Consider the following 17,887-nt stretch of genomic DNA (forward strand, 5'->3'; position numbering starts at 1 on the left):
GTACATGACCAAAAGTATGTGGACACCTGAGCATGATCTAGTTGGACATCCCATTTTAAAACCCTGTACGATAATAATAGTTCTCTCCAGCTGTAAGTAAAGGCAGAAATGAAGAGTATGAAGTATGAAGAGTATATCTGTGGGGAATGTAGGCCAGATCAGTCAGAACTGAATTCCCCGTGCTCATGACCAGCCACCACTGTTTTGAGAAGGTTTCCACAAGGTTTTGGAGCATGACTTGGGGCTGACGCTCAAACTATTCCCAGAAGTGTTCAGTCAGGTGAAGGTCAACCAAGATGTCAGCAGCAGATCCTTTAACTCCTGTAAGTTGTGAGGTGGGGCCTCCATGGATCGGACATCCTACAGATGCTCGATTGGATTGAGATCTGACCACTGCAGACCGGGAACACCAGTTTTGGAGATGCTCTGACCCGGTCGTCCAGCCATCACAATCTGGCCCTCATCAAGCTCTCTCATATCCTCACGCTCACCCATTTTTCCTGCTTCTAACGTCAACTTTGAGGATAAAATGTTCACCTGCTGCCTAATATATCCCCCCCCCCCCCACTAAAAGGTGCCGTGATGAAGAGATAATCAGTGTTATTCACTTCACCTGTCAGTGCTCAGAATGTTATGTTTGGTCGGTGTAAACACTGAAATACAATTGAAAAACAGTTACAAATCAATACAAATACAATAAAAGGTGCACTTTAGTTTTACTTCTTTATTGTTTCCTGACACCTCTTAATCGTGTAGATGCTTGATCTCTGAAGGTGCATTGGCGCAAAAGCTATTTTGTCACTTCTCGTGTGAATGCGCCGGTGCTGAACGGAATGCGGTATTCCAAGAACAAGCATCTCCATGATTAAGAAGCGTAAGGAAACAATAAAGAAGTAAAGCTACAGTGCAGCTTTTATTGTACTTTTATTGATTTTAACTGTTTATGTCTGTTTACTATGTTTCAGTGTTTATATTATATTTGTGTTATTTTCAGTGTTTAAGTGTCAAAAACAACCTCATTATTTTACATGAGACTAAAATATCTGCAGCTCCACGGGACCATGGACGCATTAACAGGTTTCCCAAACATCCTTATGGGAAAAAATACCTTGAAACTCAACGCCACAGAACCAGGTACCGCTGTATTTATGGACCTTGCATTGTGCACAGTCAAGCAGGAATGGCGAAAGGAATTACACGGGAGGAGCTTGTCAATGATCTCAAGGGAGCTGGGAGCAGAGAAATGCTGGATATGACCCCAAGAACACCATCCCCACCGGGCATTTCTCTGCCTCCAAACACGGCGAGTGGAGTTTATGCCAAAGAGCTCAATTTTGGTCTCATCTGACCATATCACATTCTCCCAAGCTTTCTCTGAATCATTCAGGTGTTCATTGGCAAACTTCAGACGGGCCTGTACATGAGCCTTCTCAATCCATTATGGCGAAGTGTGTTACTAATGGTTTTCTTGGTGACTGTGCTCCCAGCTCCCTTGAGATCATTGACAAGCTCCTCCCGTGTAATTCTGGACTGACCTCACCTTTCTCAGAATCATTCTTACCCCACCAGGTGAGATCTTGCATGGCGCTCCAGAGCGAGGGCGATTGACTGTGATCTTGTATTTCTTCCATTTTCGAATGATCGCACCAACAGTGGTCTCTTTCTCACCAAGCTTCTTGCTGATGGTCTTGTAGCCCATTCCAGCCTTGTGCAGGTCTACAATCTTGTCCCTGACGTCCTTTGATAGCTTTTTGGTCTTGCCCATGGTGGTCGAGAGATTTGAACGGAAGAAACTGATTCTGTGACTGGAGTCTTTTCTACAGGGACAGGACTAATTTGTGTGCCTCATGGGCACATAACCGGTCTGTGGGGGTCAGAATTCTTGCTGGTTGGTAGGGGATCAAATACTTATTTCCCTTAATTACATACAAATTAATTTATAACTTTTATTTAATGTTTTTTTTCTGGATTTTTTGTTGATATTCTGTCTCTCTCTGTTAAAATAAACCTTCCATAAAAATTATAGACTGTTCAAGTCTTTGTAAGGGGGTAAACTTACAAAATCAGCAGGGGATCAAATACTTATTTCCCCCACTGTACATGTATGTAGACTTTTGATCATATTATGTACATGTATGTAAACTTTTGATCATATTATGTACATGTATGTAGACTTTTGATCATATTATGTACATGTATGTAAACTTTTGATCATATTATGTACATGTATGTAAACTTTTGATCATATTATGTACATGTATGTAAACTTTTGATCATATTATGTACATGTATGTAAACTTTTGATCATATTATGTACATGTATGTAAACTTTTGATCATATTATGTACATGTATGTAAACTTTTGACCATATTATGTACATGTATGTAAACTTTTGATCATATTATGTACATGTATGTAAACTTTTGATCATATTATGTACATGTATGTAAACTTTTGATCATATTATGTACATGTATGTAAACTTTTGATCATATTATGTACATGTATGTAAACTTTTGATCATATTATGTACATGTATGTAAACTTTTGACCATATTATGTACATGTATGTAGACTTTTGATCATATTATGTACATGTATGTAGACTTTTGATCATATTATGTACATGTATGTAAACTTTTGATCATATTATGTACATGTATGTAAACTTTTGATCATATTATGTACATGTATGTAAACTTTTGATCATATTATGTACATGTATGTAAACTTTTGATCATATTATGTACATGTATGTAAACTTTTGATCATATTATGTACATGTATGTAAACTTTTGATCATATTATGTACATGTAGGTAAACTTTTGATCATATTATGTACATGTATGTAAACTTTTGACCATATTATGTACATGTATGTAAACTTTTGATCATATTATGTACATGTATGTAAACTTTTGATCATATTATGTACATGTATGTAGTCTTTTGATCATATTATGTACATGTATGTAAATGTTTGATCATATTATGTACATGTATGTAAACTTTTGACCATATTATGTACATGTATGTAAACTTTTGATCATATTATGTACATGTACGTAAACTTTTGATCATATTATGTACATGTATGTAAACTTTTGACCAAATTATGTACATGTATGTAAACTTTTGATCATATTATGTACATGTATGTAGACTTTTGATCATATTATGTACATGTATGTAAACATTTGACCATATTATGTACATGTATGTAAACTTTTGATCATGTTATGTACATGTATGTAAACTTTTGATCATATTATGTACATGTATGTAGTCTTTTGACCATATTATGTACATGTATGTAAACTTTTGATCATATTATGTACATGTATGTAAACTTTTGATCATATTATGTACATGTATGTAAACTTTTGATCATATTATGTACATGTATGTAAACTTTTGATTATATTATGTACATGTATGTAAACTTTTGACCATATTATGTACATGTATGTAAACTTTTGATCATATTATGTACATGTATGTAAACTTTTGATTATATTATGTACATGTATGTAAACTTTTGACCACAACGACGGTTTAAAAAGCGCGGGAACGGTGGGAACCGTTTTGGCGCCGCCCACCTGCAGGAGCGCAGCTTCAGCTCGCGCAGCTCTGCTAGGCAACCAAGCATTCAAGCGTGAGCCCACGCGCCGTTTCCATTTCGGCTCGAGACGGAGGGAGGGATAACGGTCACATCGCCTCAGCGCCTTGACACGGAGTCAGTCGGTCGGTCGGTCGGTCTTTCTGTCGGTTCCTCCGTCCGTCCGTCCGTCCGTTTCTCTGTCCGTGTCGGTCAGTCACTCACTCACACACACACACACACACACACACACACACTCTCTCCCGTCTGTATTCCTCTCACCTCGCTCCCTATCTCGATGACTTCGGCTAAGGATCGCAGCGGGACGGTTAAACCCTCTCAGCAGCAGGATCAGGTAGGAAATAAATCAGTCGTTTTAGCTTTATTTCTCGTTTTATCAGCGTTATAACGCGTTCATGTGACTGTAACGTTAGTCGTTAGCCTGGTGATAACCTGTCATTACCTTCTCGCTGGAAAGTGGCGGTGCGCATGCGCGAAAACTAACCGCTATAAAGGTACTTTTGTACTGTAACGTTATGTGCTTGTGTTCGGTTCTGAAGTGGCGCAACGCAGTGTTCAGGGTTCGATCCTTGCCTCTGGCCAATGCCTGCCAGTTCCTTCTTGTATTGGTGGGAGTTTTCTCCAGGTGCTCTGTTTTCGCCTGCCCCAGAAAACGCGCAGCAGGTGGATTGGAAGCTCTTAATTGCCCCTAGATGTTGGTGATTAAACGATTATGTGTGTGTATATGTGTGTGTGAGTAGTGTATGTGTAGTGTGTGTGTCTCTAGTGTGTGTGTGTGGTGTGTAGTGTGAGTTGTGTGTTTGTGTAGTGTGTATTTGTAGTGCGTGTGTGTAGTGTGTGTGTAGTGTGTATCTGTAGTGTGTGTGTGTCTGTGTGGTGTGTGTGTGTCTGTAGTGTGTGTGTGTCTAGTGTGTGTGTATCTGTAGTGTGTGTGGTGTGTGTGTGTGTCTGTAGTGTGTGTGTAGTGTGTATCTGTAGTGTATGTGTAGTGTGTGGTGTGTGTAGTGTGTGTGTGGTGTGTGTGTCTGTAGTGTGTGTGTAGTGTGTATGTCTGTAGTGTGTGTGTAGTGTGTGTGTCTGTAGTGTGTGTGTGTGGTGTGGTGTGTGTGTGGTGTGTGTGTGTCTGTAGTGTGTGTAGTGTGTGTGTGTGTGTAGTGTGTATTGTATGTGTGTGTAGTGTGTTGTATGTGTGTGTGTAGTGTGTATTTGTAGTGCGTGTGTGTAGTGTGTGGTGTGTAGTGTGTGTAGTGTGTGTGTAGTGTGTATGTCTGTAGTGTGTGTGTAGTGTGTGTGTCTGTAGTGTGTGTGTGTGGTGTGGTGTGTGTGTGGTGTGTGTGTGTCTGTAGTGTGTGTAGTGTGTGTAGTGTGTATTGTATGTGTGTGTGTGTAGTGTGTATTGTATGTGTGTGTAGTGTGTATTGTATGTGTGTGTGTAGTGTGTATTTGTAGTGCGTGTGTGTAGTGTGTGGTGTGTAGTGTGAGTAGTGTGTGTATGTGTGTGTAGTGTGTATTTGTAGTGCGTGTGTGTAGTGTGAGTAGTGTGTGTGTGTGTAGTGTGTATTGTATGTGTGTGTGTAGTGTGTGTGTAGTGTGTATTTGTAGTGTGTGTGTGTGTGTAGTGTGTATTGTATGTGTGTGTGTAGTGTGTATTTGTAGTGCGTGTGTGTGTGTGTAGTGTGTATTGTATGTGTGTGTGTAGTGTGTGTGTAGTGTGTATTTGTAGTGTGTGTGTGTGTAGTGTGTATTGTATGTGTGTGTGTAGTGTGTATTTGTAGTGTGTGTGTAGTGTGTATTGTATGTGTGTGTGTAGTGTGTATTTGTAGTGTGTGTGTAGTGTGTATTGTATGTGTGTGTGTAGTGTGTATTTGTAGTGTGTGTGTAGTGTGTATTGTATGTGTGTGTGTAGTGTGTGTGTAGTGTGTATTTGTAGTGTGTGTGTGTGTAGTGTGTATTGTATGTGTGTGTGTAGTGTGTATTTGTAGTGTGTGTTTGTGTGTGTGTAGTGTGTATTGTATGTGTGTGTGTAGTGTGTAGTGTGTGGTGTGTGTGTGTGTGGTTGCCCTTCGATGGGCAGGCACCCTGTCCAGCACCCAGTGACCCGCCGGAGATGTAGTGGTTATTATAAATAAATGAATGAAGGTTGCCATGGTGAAAACATGTCACGTTAAAATCAACTGTGTATATAAATAAAATAAACCTACTAATATTTATAATTATTTGATGACATTTGATGACCTTCAACATTCATTTCACACTTATTTATTTACTTGTTTGTGGGTGGGCAGGAAGATGTTTTAAGTAGGGAAGCAATACGATGCAATACACACACACACACACACACACACACACACACACACATAAACACTGGTGCTGTGCTTTGTTGTTAACAAAGCTTCTAAAGATGGATGTTCTATCCAGTTTGTTCAGCATGTTTACGGTGCACTCGCATTACAGTTAATCTACAGTACTATGCTAACCCACCCACCACCACCGCTGGGATCAAGGTTCAAATCTCAGCACTGCTATTGTGTACCCTGGTGTCCACACAGACATGATTGGCGCCCCATCCAGGGTATTGCTGCCTCGCACTTAGGGTTTCCTGGTGGACCTGTTGTGACCCTGACCGGGATAAAGTGACTGATAAGAAATTAAAATATTTACTGTATTCAAGTGATTTACAATGAAGTTTGAAGTCACTATTATCTGAACCTCTGTAAACACTGCAGAAACCACTTGGGCACTGTAGGCGTGATCATCCTTGATTGGTCTGTTTACTGTTACATTTACATTTTCGGCATTTATCCAAAGTGACTTACAGTACTGTGACACTAGTATACAGTCTAAGCAATTGAGGGTTAAGGGCCTCGCTCAAGGGCCCAACAGCAGCAACCCGGCAGTGGTGAGGCTTGAACCAGTGACCTTTCGATTACTAGTCCAGTACCTTAAACGCTAGGCTACACCTGCCCCTAAGGGCGGCACGGTGGCTCGGTGGGTAGCACTGTCGCCTCTCAGCATGAAGGTCCTGGGTCCTTTCTGTGTGGAGTTTGCATGTTCTCCCCATGTCTGCGTGGGTTTACTCCGGGTGCTCCGGTTTCCTCCCACAGTCCAAAGACGTGTAAGTGAGGTGAATTGGAGATACTAAATTGTCCATGACTGTGTCGGATATAACCTTGTGACCTGATGGATCTTGTGTCATGAGTAACTACCGTTCCTGTCATGTACGTAACCAAATAAACAACTGCCCCTACAGTACATACAAAACAATACTGTATTAAACAGAATTATTATAAATTAAACACATATTTTAACACCGTGTTTGATCTGGGCTCTAAAGCGACGTCCGATTGAAGAAACTGGCAACAAAATGATCCAAATCAAATCAACTGGACTTGTAATATTTGATTTAAATCTGACTGCATCGGAGCGGAGAGGCAAGATGGACGGCAGTGCACAAAATCCCATACGGTCCTCTCAGAATCGAAGCTTCACGGCTGGTTTTGAAATGAAATTGAGCACACTGTGCAGGATACGGGAGTGATTTTGGAAGCCGGCAGCTCTGCTCTGCTGTGCTGGGTGTGCTGGGTGTGCAGCCTGTACGCTGCGAGGCTCCCGCTGATATAAACGTGTCGGGCACCTTTTCCATTTAATCATTTTATATACCGAGTGTCGACGTTTCTTACGTTCTCTGCTCGCTCGAGTTATAGAGGGCCGCAGACACGCCGGCCACGCCGGCCACTCACTCCCCACGCCCGTGCACGTCGGTTCAACCCAATTTCATGGACGTGTTAGTCTTAAAATCTCTGAAGTGAAGCTTTACGCAGCTCTGCTTCTGGAGTCAGTTTCATATTCGTTTTCAAATACGTAGCGTAAAGCATCGAACCAAACCAAGCGGCTACGAAGTAGCATCACATCAGTCAACTGTTATTCATTCATTTATTTTACAATGCGAACATAATCAAAATGAAAAAGACAAATCTATTAAATAAAATAAAATAAAATATTACATGCTACCAGGTGCTCAAGTTTGTTTATTAGGATTGTAACGTCATGTTTTACACTTTAGTTACAGTCATGACAGGAACGGTAGTTACTCATTACCCAAGGTTCATCAGGTCACAAGGTTATATCCAACACAGTCATGGACAATTTAGTATCTCCAATTCACCTCACTTGCACGTCTTTGGACTGTGGGAGGGAACCCACATGGACACGGTGAGAACATGCAAACTCCACACAGAAAGGACCCGGACCGCCCCGCCTGGGGATCGAACCCAGGACCTTCTTGCTGTGAGGCGACAGTGCTACCCACATAGCCACCGTGCCCGCCCAGGCGCTCGGGTTGTGCAGTGGTAAAACGAACAAGCCAACAACTGCTGAGACATCTGCTGGGGTTTGATTCTCAGCTGTGCTATCAGCCGGTCGGGATTCTACACGGCCGTAACGTCACATCAATCAACTTTTATTCATTCAAGTTAAATATTATTAAGACAAATCTATTAAGAGATTTGGGGTTGGGATCTTAGTGGTGCTATCAACCGGCCGGGCTTCTACACAGCTCTCAGTGCTGGTCCCAAGCCCAAGGCTAAAACAAGAAGGGTTGTGTCAGGATGGGTGTCTAAATCAGGGTAGCTGACCAGATCCATGATGGCGATGCTTAAACACCAGGAGAGCCGTTTTTTATTAAGTAAATGCTCCCAGTGTTGTGTTAACAGTTTCAGCGTGTCAAGGTCATGGTTTGGTTTGATGAGGTTGGTTTGGAGGAGCTTCAGTGGCCTGCACAAAGCCCTGACCTCAACCCCCATGGAACACCATTCATTTCCCCTATCTGGAGATGTTCTTCTGGATTTCCTTTATTTCCTTTATTTTAGATCTTGGTTGGTTCAGACGCTCTGAGCAGCCGCCATGTTGTGAGAAGCATTTTTCTTCATTTTCTCCGCTGCTGTTTCGGATGTTTGTGTTTTTCATTCGGTACTTTGTTTGTTTGGGTTATTTTGGCCAACGCTGTTATTTTTTTTCTTCATTTGGAGCTTTTTAGCCTCAGTGTTGTTCCACCAGGATTGTTGAGCGTCCTGCATGTTGGGTTTATTTTCAGTTCTTGCGTGTAGGGAGGGACACGATTTACAGTTGTACCGCATGAGCTCGGTTTTGCATTAGTGTATTTAATTGGCTGTAGTTTTATTTTAGAAGGGCTGTCAGTTATCCGACGAAAAAATAATTGCTCTAATATGAGGTGAAAGGTGAAAAGAAATGTTTTAGTCATAATTATGTGGGGCTGTTGGGTTAAATTAGAATCACGCAGGGCTGTTAGATTCAGCCACAGTTCGTGATGCGCCAATTAAGCAGCTCCTTCCACAACGACTCGAGGTCATTTGTGCATCATATTCAGATAAACGATAAGAGAAGAATAAATTCCTCGTGACTTTACCTCAGCGTCTTAGTTACCGTGTCCTTCACATGAAGGTTCAGACAGATAAAACATGCTCATGTAGCTAAGGCCAGATTGCGACTCAGGCTTAACGTGAACAAAACTAGTGGAGGAACTTATGAGCAGTAATAATGAAGAGAAGTTTAGTGCTCCTGTCTCCTTCTTTTACTACATTAAACCACGTTAAGCTTTATTTTCAACCAGAAGCGTTTTAGACTCTGGGAGAAGCTGATTCTGATTCTCAGCGTTTCTCAGAAGCTGGAGCTGTAACACAAGTTTAAAAGTGAAACAGGGAGGAGAATCCAGATACACACAGATACACGTGGAGCTGTAACCCTGGATCTGACGCTTATTCTCACATTCACACTTTAATGACGTTTTACGGCGCTGCACAAGCCGAGCGCTGAACAAAGCGGTGATTTGCACTGAAGCTCGCGGTTTAGCCGCCTCTCATGCGAATGCGCCGTTAGCGAGCAGCTTAACGCCCCGCCAGCAGTCCATTTCCACTTGAAATATTAACACAGAACGTCCGACTCCGCACATGAGCACCCACTAGCTAAACCGGACAGATGGCGAACATAAACCGCGGCTCTTTATTTCGCTACTTCACCCCACTCACCAGCTAGCATGAGCATCAGCGCTACAGTGAGGCGACCTGCTCCTCTCCTCATTAAAATCAATTAACCCAAACCGGCGCATCTGTCGTCGGCTGATTCATTTTTGGACCTTCGATTAATCACCACTCAGATCGGCCTTGTTCTTATTGCTCTCGAACCTGACCCCTCGTCTGTTCGGAACGAGCGCGTCCTCCGAAACCACCGACGTTAGCGTGGGACGGAAAGCTGGTGCACAGTCGTACACGTCTGGAACGGAATTAATGAGCACGGGGGATAAAACACACACACACACACACACACACACACACACACACACACACACACAGTGATTAAAAGAAGCCGAGCTCATCACAGCCTCTCAAGCTGCTCCTCGCCCTCAAGCCCCAAAGTAGGTCTCGGCGATGATAGCGATTAGGGGTTTAGGCGCCGACGGAATCGGTTCGAGAGACGTGGCTATATTTGGAGTGCCGTGCTGATAAAGTAAGTCCACTAGCCTGAATTCATTGGGAGCTGCAGCTTACGTCAGCGTTAGTGTGTCAGATCACGACCGATGTGGGATTTTTGTATTGACGTCTGGTCGGATGGTGCAGCGGTAAAACACACTAGCACACCAGTGCTGACATCTCAAGACGCCTTCTAGACCTTCATCAGTGGTCACAGGACGCTGTTGACTGGATATTTTTGGTTGGTGGACGATTCTCAGTCCAGGAGTGACAGTGAGGTGTTTAAAAACTCCAGCAGCGCTGCTGTGTCTGATCCACTCATACCAGCACAACACACACTAACACACCACCACCATGTCAGTGTCACTGCAGTGCTGAGAATCATCCACCACCTAAATAATACCTGCTCTGTGGTGGTCCTGTGGGGGTCCTGACCATTGAAGAACAGGATGAAAGGACTACAGTCAGTAATTGTAGAACTACAAAGTGTTTCTATATGGTAAGCGGAGCTGATAGAAACAAGGAGGTGGTTATAATGTTATGGCTGATCGGTGTATAAAACAATGCAAAGCCGATGGAGCAGGAGTGTGTGGGTGTTGCACAGGTTCAAACCCTGCAGTGTTTCAGCACAGAACGGAGACACTGCGCTACGTCCTACGGGTTTGTTTGTTGTTTGTTGCAAGATCTTCACATTGTGCAACCTCAAAGCTTCTCATCAACTGAGGGATCGTGCATCGTCCGATCTTTCTGAAGATAATCCTGCAATTGGGATCGACCTCCAAATGTCTGCTCGCTCCGTCCCTAGTGATGTGAAAATAAAGAGGGGTGATGGTCACAATAGTTGACATTTTATTTCCTAACAGCTCTGATATCAGTCCTCACGACAAAACAGCTCCACATGAATCCAGGTCTGGACCCCTAGTGAGAAATAAAACCTTCCACAAATATCAGGACTAAAATCCTAAATCTGACAGGAACAAAGAGTGAAAAAAGGAGGTGCATCCTCCCCCGGTCAACACCAGATTGTGGGATTACAGCAGATCGTAGGAAGAGAAGACGTGAGCTTAGCAGAAAGACCCAGAAAGCTCAAACGGAGCGAAGATCTCCCAGATGTAATAAGAAAGGAAGAGCGATGGAAACCTGCCGTACATCACTGTGGTGTGAACAGAATAAAAACAGGTTCGGATTTCTTACAAAACACGAGAACTGCGGCAGATCGAGAATCCAGGTTTCAATTCCATACCATAATAACCGTATCCGGCTTAAAATACCAGCCGGCGCGCGTTCCCTCGGGCCCGGCGTGATCACGGATGATGGACTTTATTGTGGATTCGTTTCTACCTGTTCATGTTTCCACCGGGAGAGCCGTAATGAAACGAGGGAAGAGAAATGACACGCGGGCGTTTCTGTACAGCGCTGTTGTTCCGCCGCCTGTAGCTGGAGGAAATTCAGCACTCTAATCCGGGCGGTGCTATCAGCCTGGCCAGGAACTGTTATTTACACACGACTGTTTGAATTAGAACAGCGTTTATTCTCCGAATGAGGTTCTAGACGTCCCTGGAGCATGAGCACTGACGGAGGACGGGTGTGTTGGCGTGTTCGCTCTCAGATCCGATCGACCATCGCCGTCTTAACCAGAACAACCACGTCTTTGTGGGTTCATCGTTACCGCCGGATATTCCTCACGTCTATCAGCAGCACAGTGAGGACTGAAGTGAGAAAAAACTCCACATATAGAGCGAGAGCGCGAGTGTTCGATTTTCCACTAATACACACATCTATATTTAGATCCTCTGTAGCTCAGGATCTGGTAGCAGTTTATTAAAACCATAACATGTTCTCCCCAAAGGTCAGTTCAACCAGAAAACTGATATCATTTATGTTGTGTTATTACTCTATATAAGTACAAATACAAGACTGAGAGAGAGAACGTTTAGATCTTCTTGATGAAACTCTTCCTCATTTACTTTGTGATCATGCTGTATTAACGAAGCTGTAATTACGTCCGGATGTCCGTGCCGATCCTGAGATCCGTGTTCACGTTTCCTCACGTGCCTTTATGTCCTGTTCGTCTTTACATTAGATCTGCGTAGTGCTCCTAAAGAAAGTCCATCATCATGCAGACGCTACAGCAGGGCTGAAGGCTGTTCAGAATGTTCTGGTTTTCAGACTAATCCAAGAATCATGGATGTAGGTCGTATTGAGCGTGAAAACACAGGCAGTCAGGGTTCATTAATAATCTATAATCAGAAAAAGGGCTCTACTTCTGCTTCTTTCGGCTGTTCCCATTAGGGGTCGCCACAGCGGATCATTCGTCCTCATCTTGCCCTGTCCCATGGGGTGTGTCCGAAAACCTAGTGATCTCTCTACATAGACGCATTTACGTCATCCTACACGTGTTCCCAAAAAGGAGGCAGTTCGAATTCTTAGATGCCTTAATATGCTCGGTATTGAACGGTATTTGGACAGAATAATGAGGGAGTATCTTTGCAGGCGCTGCCAATTAAGCCTGCTGGATGGCGCCCAGCTGACCGGTGGCGACACTGATTAGGGTCCTTACACAGCGAAATATTCTTTTCAGACGTAAACAAATTATTATTGATTGTAAATTCGTATAAACTTGCACAAGTGTTTTTATTTGCAAATTCGGGCTCGTCAGCGAATTTAACCGTTTTCGGTACATAGAGGGAGACGTTATTTGACATGCTAGCACGTTGTGCCACCTCATCCCATTGGTGTTTGAATGGCATGAGACTAACTGTGTTCTTAAGTAGTGCGTTTGTATAACCTGCCTTATGAGTCCATGACTTATTAGAATCCTCTCTAGGCAGCAAGGCAGCTCACTAGGTTTTCGAACACACCCAATAGTCACACTTAAGGTCGTAAAATGAGGCGTTTCCTGTGTGATACGCGATTTAAAATGTACGGTTTGTGTTTATCGATTTAACGTTATTCATCTGTGTAGTGTTCAAGCGCCTCACGTTTACTGATTAATCTGCACTATGAGGCGTCCTAGCAATCCTACGGCAATTCAGTTAGCAATCGTTTAGTCAAAACGTCCAAGATGTGGAGTGTAAAGCAGCAGAAAACACGACTAGTTTGGAAACTAACGACTGATTCTGTGGACGTCAAAACACGGAGGAGAATTTTGGTATTTGAGACAAAACATGAAGCCTCGCACCGTCGCTGGATGTTCTGGGTTCTACATTCGATTATTAATGTCGCTGTGCTGTGTCTCCTAGCTTCATTTATTCTGTTATTCAGTTTAAGATGGTAATTTAATGCCTGACGTGAAATGTGACTCTTTTATTTTGAAGAGCTCCGGTCTCGTCTCGTCCACGTGTACGTTTGTTTAGTTTGGGTCTGTGAGCTCTGACCGTGGTGCTGAAGCGGCTGCTGATTCGCCGGCTCACAGTTGAGACTAGAGTCGAAGGACACTAATCGGTCTATTAAAGCCTTAACTCGACGTCGTGCTTACCAAGCACCCTTCAGCGCCCCGGTCGCCCCAGTCGCCCTCGTCCCTTTTCAGAGACGTCTCTGTCAGTCCCTCTAAACCGCGAGCGTGAAACGTTTCGTTCAGACGAGCGGCGGCGGAGCGAGATCTTGTCAACCGAGAAGCTTCATTTCCTTCGTACGGTCCCTCCTGACGGACACGGACGAACTCCCAACAGTGAGAGGAGAGATAACGCCCGCCGGTGCCAACGCTGGCAGAGATGTTATTTATAAACACTGCAGTCTGGCGGGATGAGCTTCTGATCCGTTCGTTAAGATTCAGCCGTGCCGACGCGCCGACTGTGTTTATTTATTTTTAATAAGCTCCAGACGCTTCGATATGAAATTCTGAAGTGAGTCGTTTTCCAAAACAAAAGCTCAAAGCCATGAAGTCAGGGCACCAGTGTAGGCACAATAGTTCAGTCATGAATAAAATATAGTGGATATTAATCCCAAAAAAAGTTTGGACGGTAGAAGAAATGTAAATAAAAACCGACAGCGATGATGCGCAAATTCTTTTTAACCTGCATTTAAAGGACGAAATATTCATTTTTTAATACCTTTTCTCCGCATTTTCTCCTGATTTAGCGACTCAATTTTTTGTCTTCCGCTCCTGAGAGATACCAGATTGCATCCGAGGAGAGCACGTCGCTGTACACGCCTCTTCCGACACGTACACAGCCCTCTTCTTCTCGCCCCTGCATCCTGCACAGGCGTCTCTTCCGCCAATCAGGGTCCTTACACAGCGTATGAGGACCCACCCACCCTGCAGATACGGTGGCCAATTAGTATCTGCTGCAGGCACTGCCAATTATGCCCACCAGATGGCGCCCAGCCGAGTTTCGAACCGAGGAGTTCAGAATCTCGGTGCTGGTGTGCTAGTGGAATATCCCGCTGCGCCACCTGGGTGCCTAAAAGACAAAATGTTGATACATTTCTAGATTTAATGCTACACGATAATTCTAAATTTGATGGTCGTGTTTCCTGTTCCGGCATGACTGTGCCCCTTGTGCACGAAGCAAGGTCCATCAAGACATAGTCAAATAACCTGCACAGAGCCCAGAACCTCGACCCAATTAAATATGATGAACTGGAACGTCGGTTGTGAGCCGGACCTTCTCATCCGACTTTGACTTTGTGTGAAGCTCTTACTGACTGATGATTCCAAAAACAGAGAGGATGTCCAAGCAGGAGGAAGTGACTTAATGTAAACCTGATATAACAGGAAGTGACAGCAGGGCATGAATTCAGAATTCTCTCTATTAGAATGTTTCACCGTCACACATCTCACCTCACAGAGCACAAAACATCCACAAGACAAGGTTCAGAATCTCCTGTGAATGCCAGAGGAAAGGCCACGCGAAACCCTCCAGCGTCTGTCAAACCGTCCAATTAGCTCGCGGAAAGGTCATCTGCACAATCTATAAACTTTCAATTATGGTCCAGCAGCTGTTGGGAGGATCACGTTACCGCCCCGAGAGGGTTCGTCCGCGGATCTCGTCTCGCTTCAGGAGTTCTTCCAGATCATTCAGGCCGAGAGGAGCCCAGCGGCTTCTTCGCGTCACCTGCGTAAAGTCGTCCGTGTGAAACACCGTGAGCTGTATATAGTCGTGTGGATTAAACGACGCCTCGATGCGAAAAAAGATTTTTAGTCATCGAATCACTCGAGTTTCTCCAGGAATCGTTTCAGCCCTGATTTCTAATATTTTCACTGATCAACTTCATTGTAGTTTCTTGATTTAAACACATTTACAATTTGATTTCAGCAACACATTCCAGTAAAGTTGGGACAGAAGCAAAGAGTGAAAAGTTTCACTGCAGCTGATGGTTTCACTTTTCTTGCAACCTAAGAGTGCGGATCTCGTTCTGTAACGTGTCTATAAACAGTAACGACGCTCGACGTGAGAGACAAAAGGACAAATATCAGTTTACTGTAACCAAAGAGGCGCTGAAGGATCCAGACCGAGACCTTCATGCACCTCTAACCTCTAAATAGGTTTAATCCAGCACCTGTTAATCTCACAGCTTTATTGGGATCATGGGATGATCTTATTAGGATCCCACAGGATTACTGCTACACCTCATAGCTGTGGGTGCTAACACCAGTTCTAATAGGATCTAAACCGGTAAGGAAACACGCAGCCTGTAACCCGAGGAGATGAAGGAGAACGATCAGGTTCATCTGTCTCATCTAATCTTCTCAACATAAATCTAGAAGAAACCAGCTTGTTCAGATTATGTGTCCTTAATGTACGAGCTCATTTTCTTTATTAATATGGACACATTTAACTCATTTAGGAGATAAGCAGCCTATAAATACAATACAAGCAAATACACCGATCAGCCATAACATTAAAACCATCTCCATTTACCATACTTTGTAGTTCTACCATTACTGACTGTAGTCCATCTGTTTCTCTACATGGTCTACAGGTCGCTGTCCTGTTGTTGTAGCTTCTATTCATTCTATCGTTTAATTCATTCACTCACTCACTCACTCACTTAACCGCTTATCCATTCAGGGTCGGGGGGGGGGGGGGGGGGGTGCTGGAGCCTATCCCAGCTTTTCAATGGGCGCAAGGCACACAGTAACACCCTGGACGGGACGCCAGTCCATCGCAGGGCACACACACACCTATAGGGCAATTCGGTGTCTCCAATTAACCTGACTGCACGTTTTTGGACTGTGGGAGCCGGAGCTCCCGGGGGAAACCCACTCAGACACGGGGAGAACATGCAAACTCCGCACAGAAAGGACCCGGACCGCCCCGCCTGGGGATCGAACCCAGGACCGTCTCGCTGTGAGGCGACAGTGCCGCCCACCGAGCCACCGTGCCGCCCAATCATTAAATCTATGAGTGTAATTTAATAACGTGAAATGTGGCTCTTTAATTAAAAAATCCGTAAAAATGAGATTTTTGTGATTCTTGAAAACGAGGTTCATGAATTTAAAGACATTTTCCCGTGAAGTTAGCGGGGCCGGAGCTACGTGGTTACATCTGGTGCCTCAGAGCGACGTTAGCTCAGTCTCCAGCTATCACATGACGACTGAGATCGTGGACGTTCGGGGCTCAGATTTGCCAGCCGACTGAATAAAGTAATAAGTGCCTGTGTAATTCGGGTGAGACCCCGCAGGTTCACTTTAGTCCGTTTCAGTGAACTAGATGATTGCTGTAAACACCAGCGGCTCCGAATATAAACATAGCACATTTCCTGCTTTTCCATTTCCCTTTTCCCCGCTGATTCGTTCACGTCAATCCAATCTCCTCTCAGCGTGCTCGCTCTCGTCTCTAAAATAAGCCGGCGCGCTTCCGATGTCCCGCGGCCCTCGCTCAGACAGACAGACAGACAGCTCGTGGTTATCCTGTTCTCCTCTCCGCCTAAAGGCTAATCATGAAGCATCTAATGGACCTGGCTGACATTAACCAGCTATTTTTATCTGTTAGCTAAAGGCTGCAATTCTGTTAGTTTTACCCCCCAAAGAGAGGATTCTTCCACCACACGCCCCATCAGATCCACATCTAATAGATCCCTCACCCTCACACGCACCATCAGATCCACATCTAATAGATCCCTCACCCTCACACGCACCATCAGATCCACATCTAATAGATCCCTCACCCTCACACGCACCATCAGATCCACATCTAATAGATCCCTCACCCTCACATGCACCACCAGATCCACATCTAATACAGTAGATGCCTCACCCCCCACGCACCATCAGATCCACATCTAATAGATCCCTCACCCTCACACGCACCATCAGATCCACATCTAATAGATCCCTCACCCTCACACGCACCACCAGATCCACATCTAATAGATCCCTCACCCTCACACGCACCACCAGATCCACATCTAATACAGTAGATGCCTCACCCCCCACGCACCATCAGATCCACATCTAATAGATCCCTCACCCTTACATGCACCATCAGATCCACATCTAATAGATCCCTCACCCTCAGATCCACATCTAATAGATCCCTCACCCTCACCATCAGATCCACATCTAATAGATCCCTCACCCTCACCATCAGATCCACATCTAATAGATCCCTCACCCTCACCATCAGATCCACATCTAATAGATCCCTCACACGCACCATCAGATCCACATCTAATAGATTCCTCACCCTCACCATCAGATCCACATCTAATAGATCCCTCACCCTCACCATCAGATCCACATCTAATAGATCCCTCACCCTCACACGCACCATCAGATCCACATCTAATAGATCCCTCACCCTCACATGCACCATCAGATCCACATCTAATAGATC

General features: G+C 44.2%; 1 protein-coding gene across 3 annotated transcripts in view; it reads left to right on the forward strand.

The window, feature by feature from the left end:
- Positions 1–17,887, forward strand: part of dpp6b (dipeptidyl-peptidase 6b) — a 108,126-nt gene that overhangs the window by 36,361 nt on the left and 53,878 nt on the right. The window contains exon 1 of one of the 3 annotated variants that reach the window (XM_062993759.1): positions 3,679–3,955. The exons of the other annotated variants lie outside the window; for them this stretch is intronic. Coding sequence (XP_062849829.1) covers positions 3,899–3,955 — 57 coding nt within the window. The 5' untranslated portion in view covers positions 3,679–3,898. Of the gene's footprint in view, positions 1–3,678; positions 3,956–17,887 lie in introns of those variants that run through there. 3 annotated transcript variants of the gene reach the window in all.

The sequence above is a fragment of the Trichomycterus rosablanca genome, chromosome 4 (assembly GCF_030014385.1).
Source record: "Trichomycterus rosablanca isolate fTriRos1 chromosome 4, fTriRos1.hap1, whole genome shotgun sequence".
Lineage (NCBI taxonomy): Eukaryota > Metazoa > Chordata > Actinopteri > Siluriformes > Trichomycteridae > Trichomycterus > Trichomycterus rosablanca.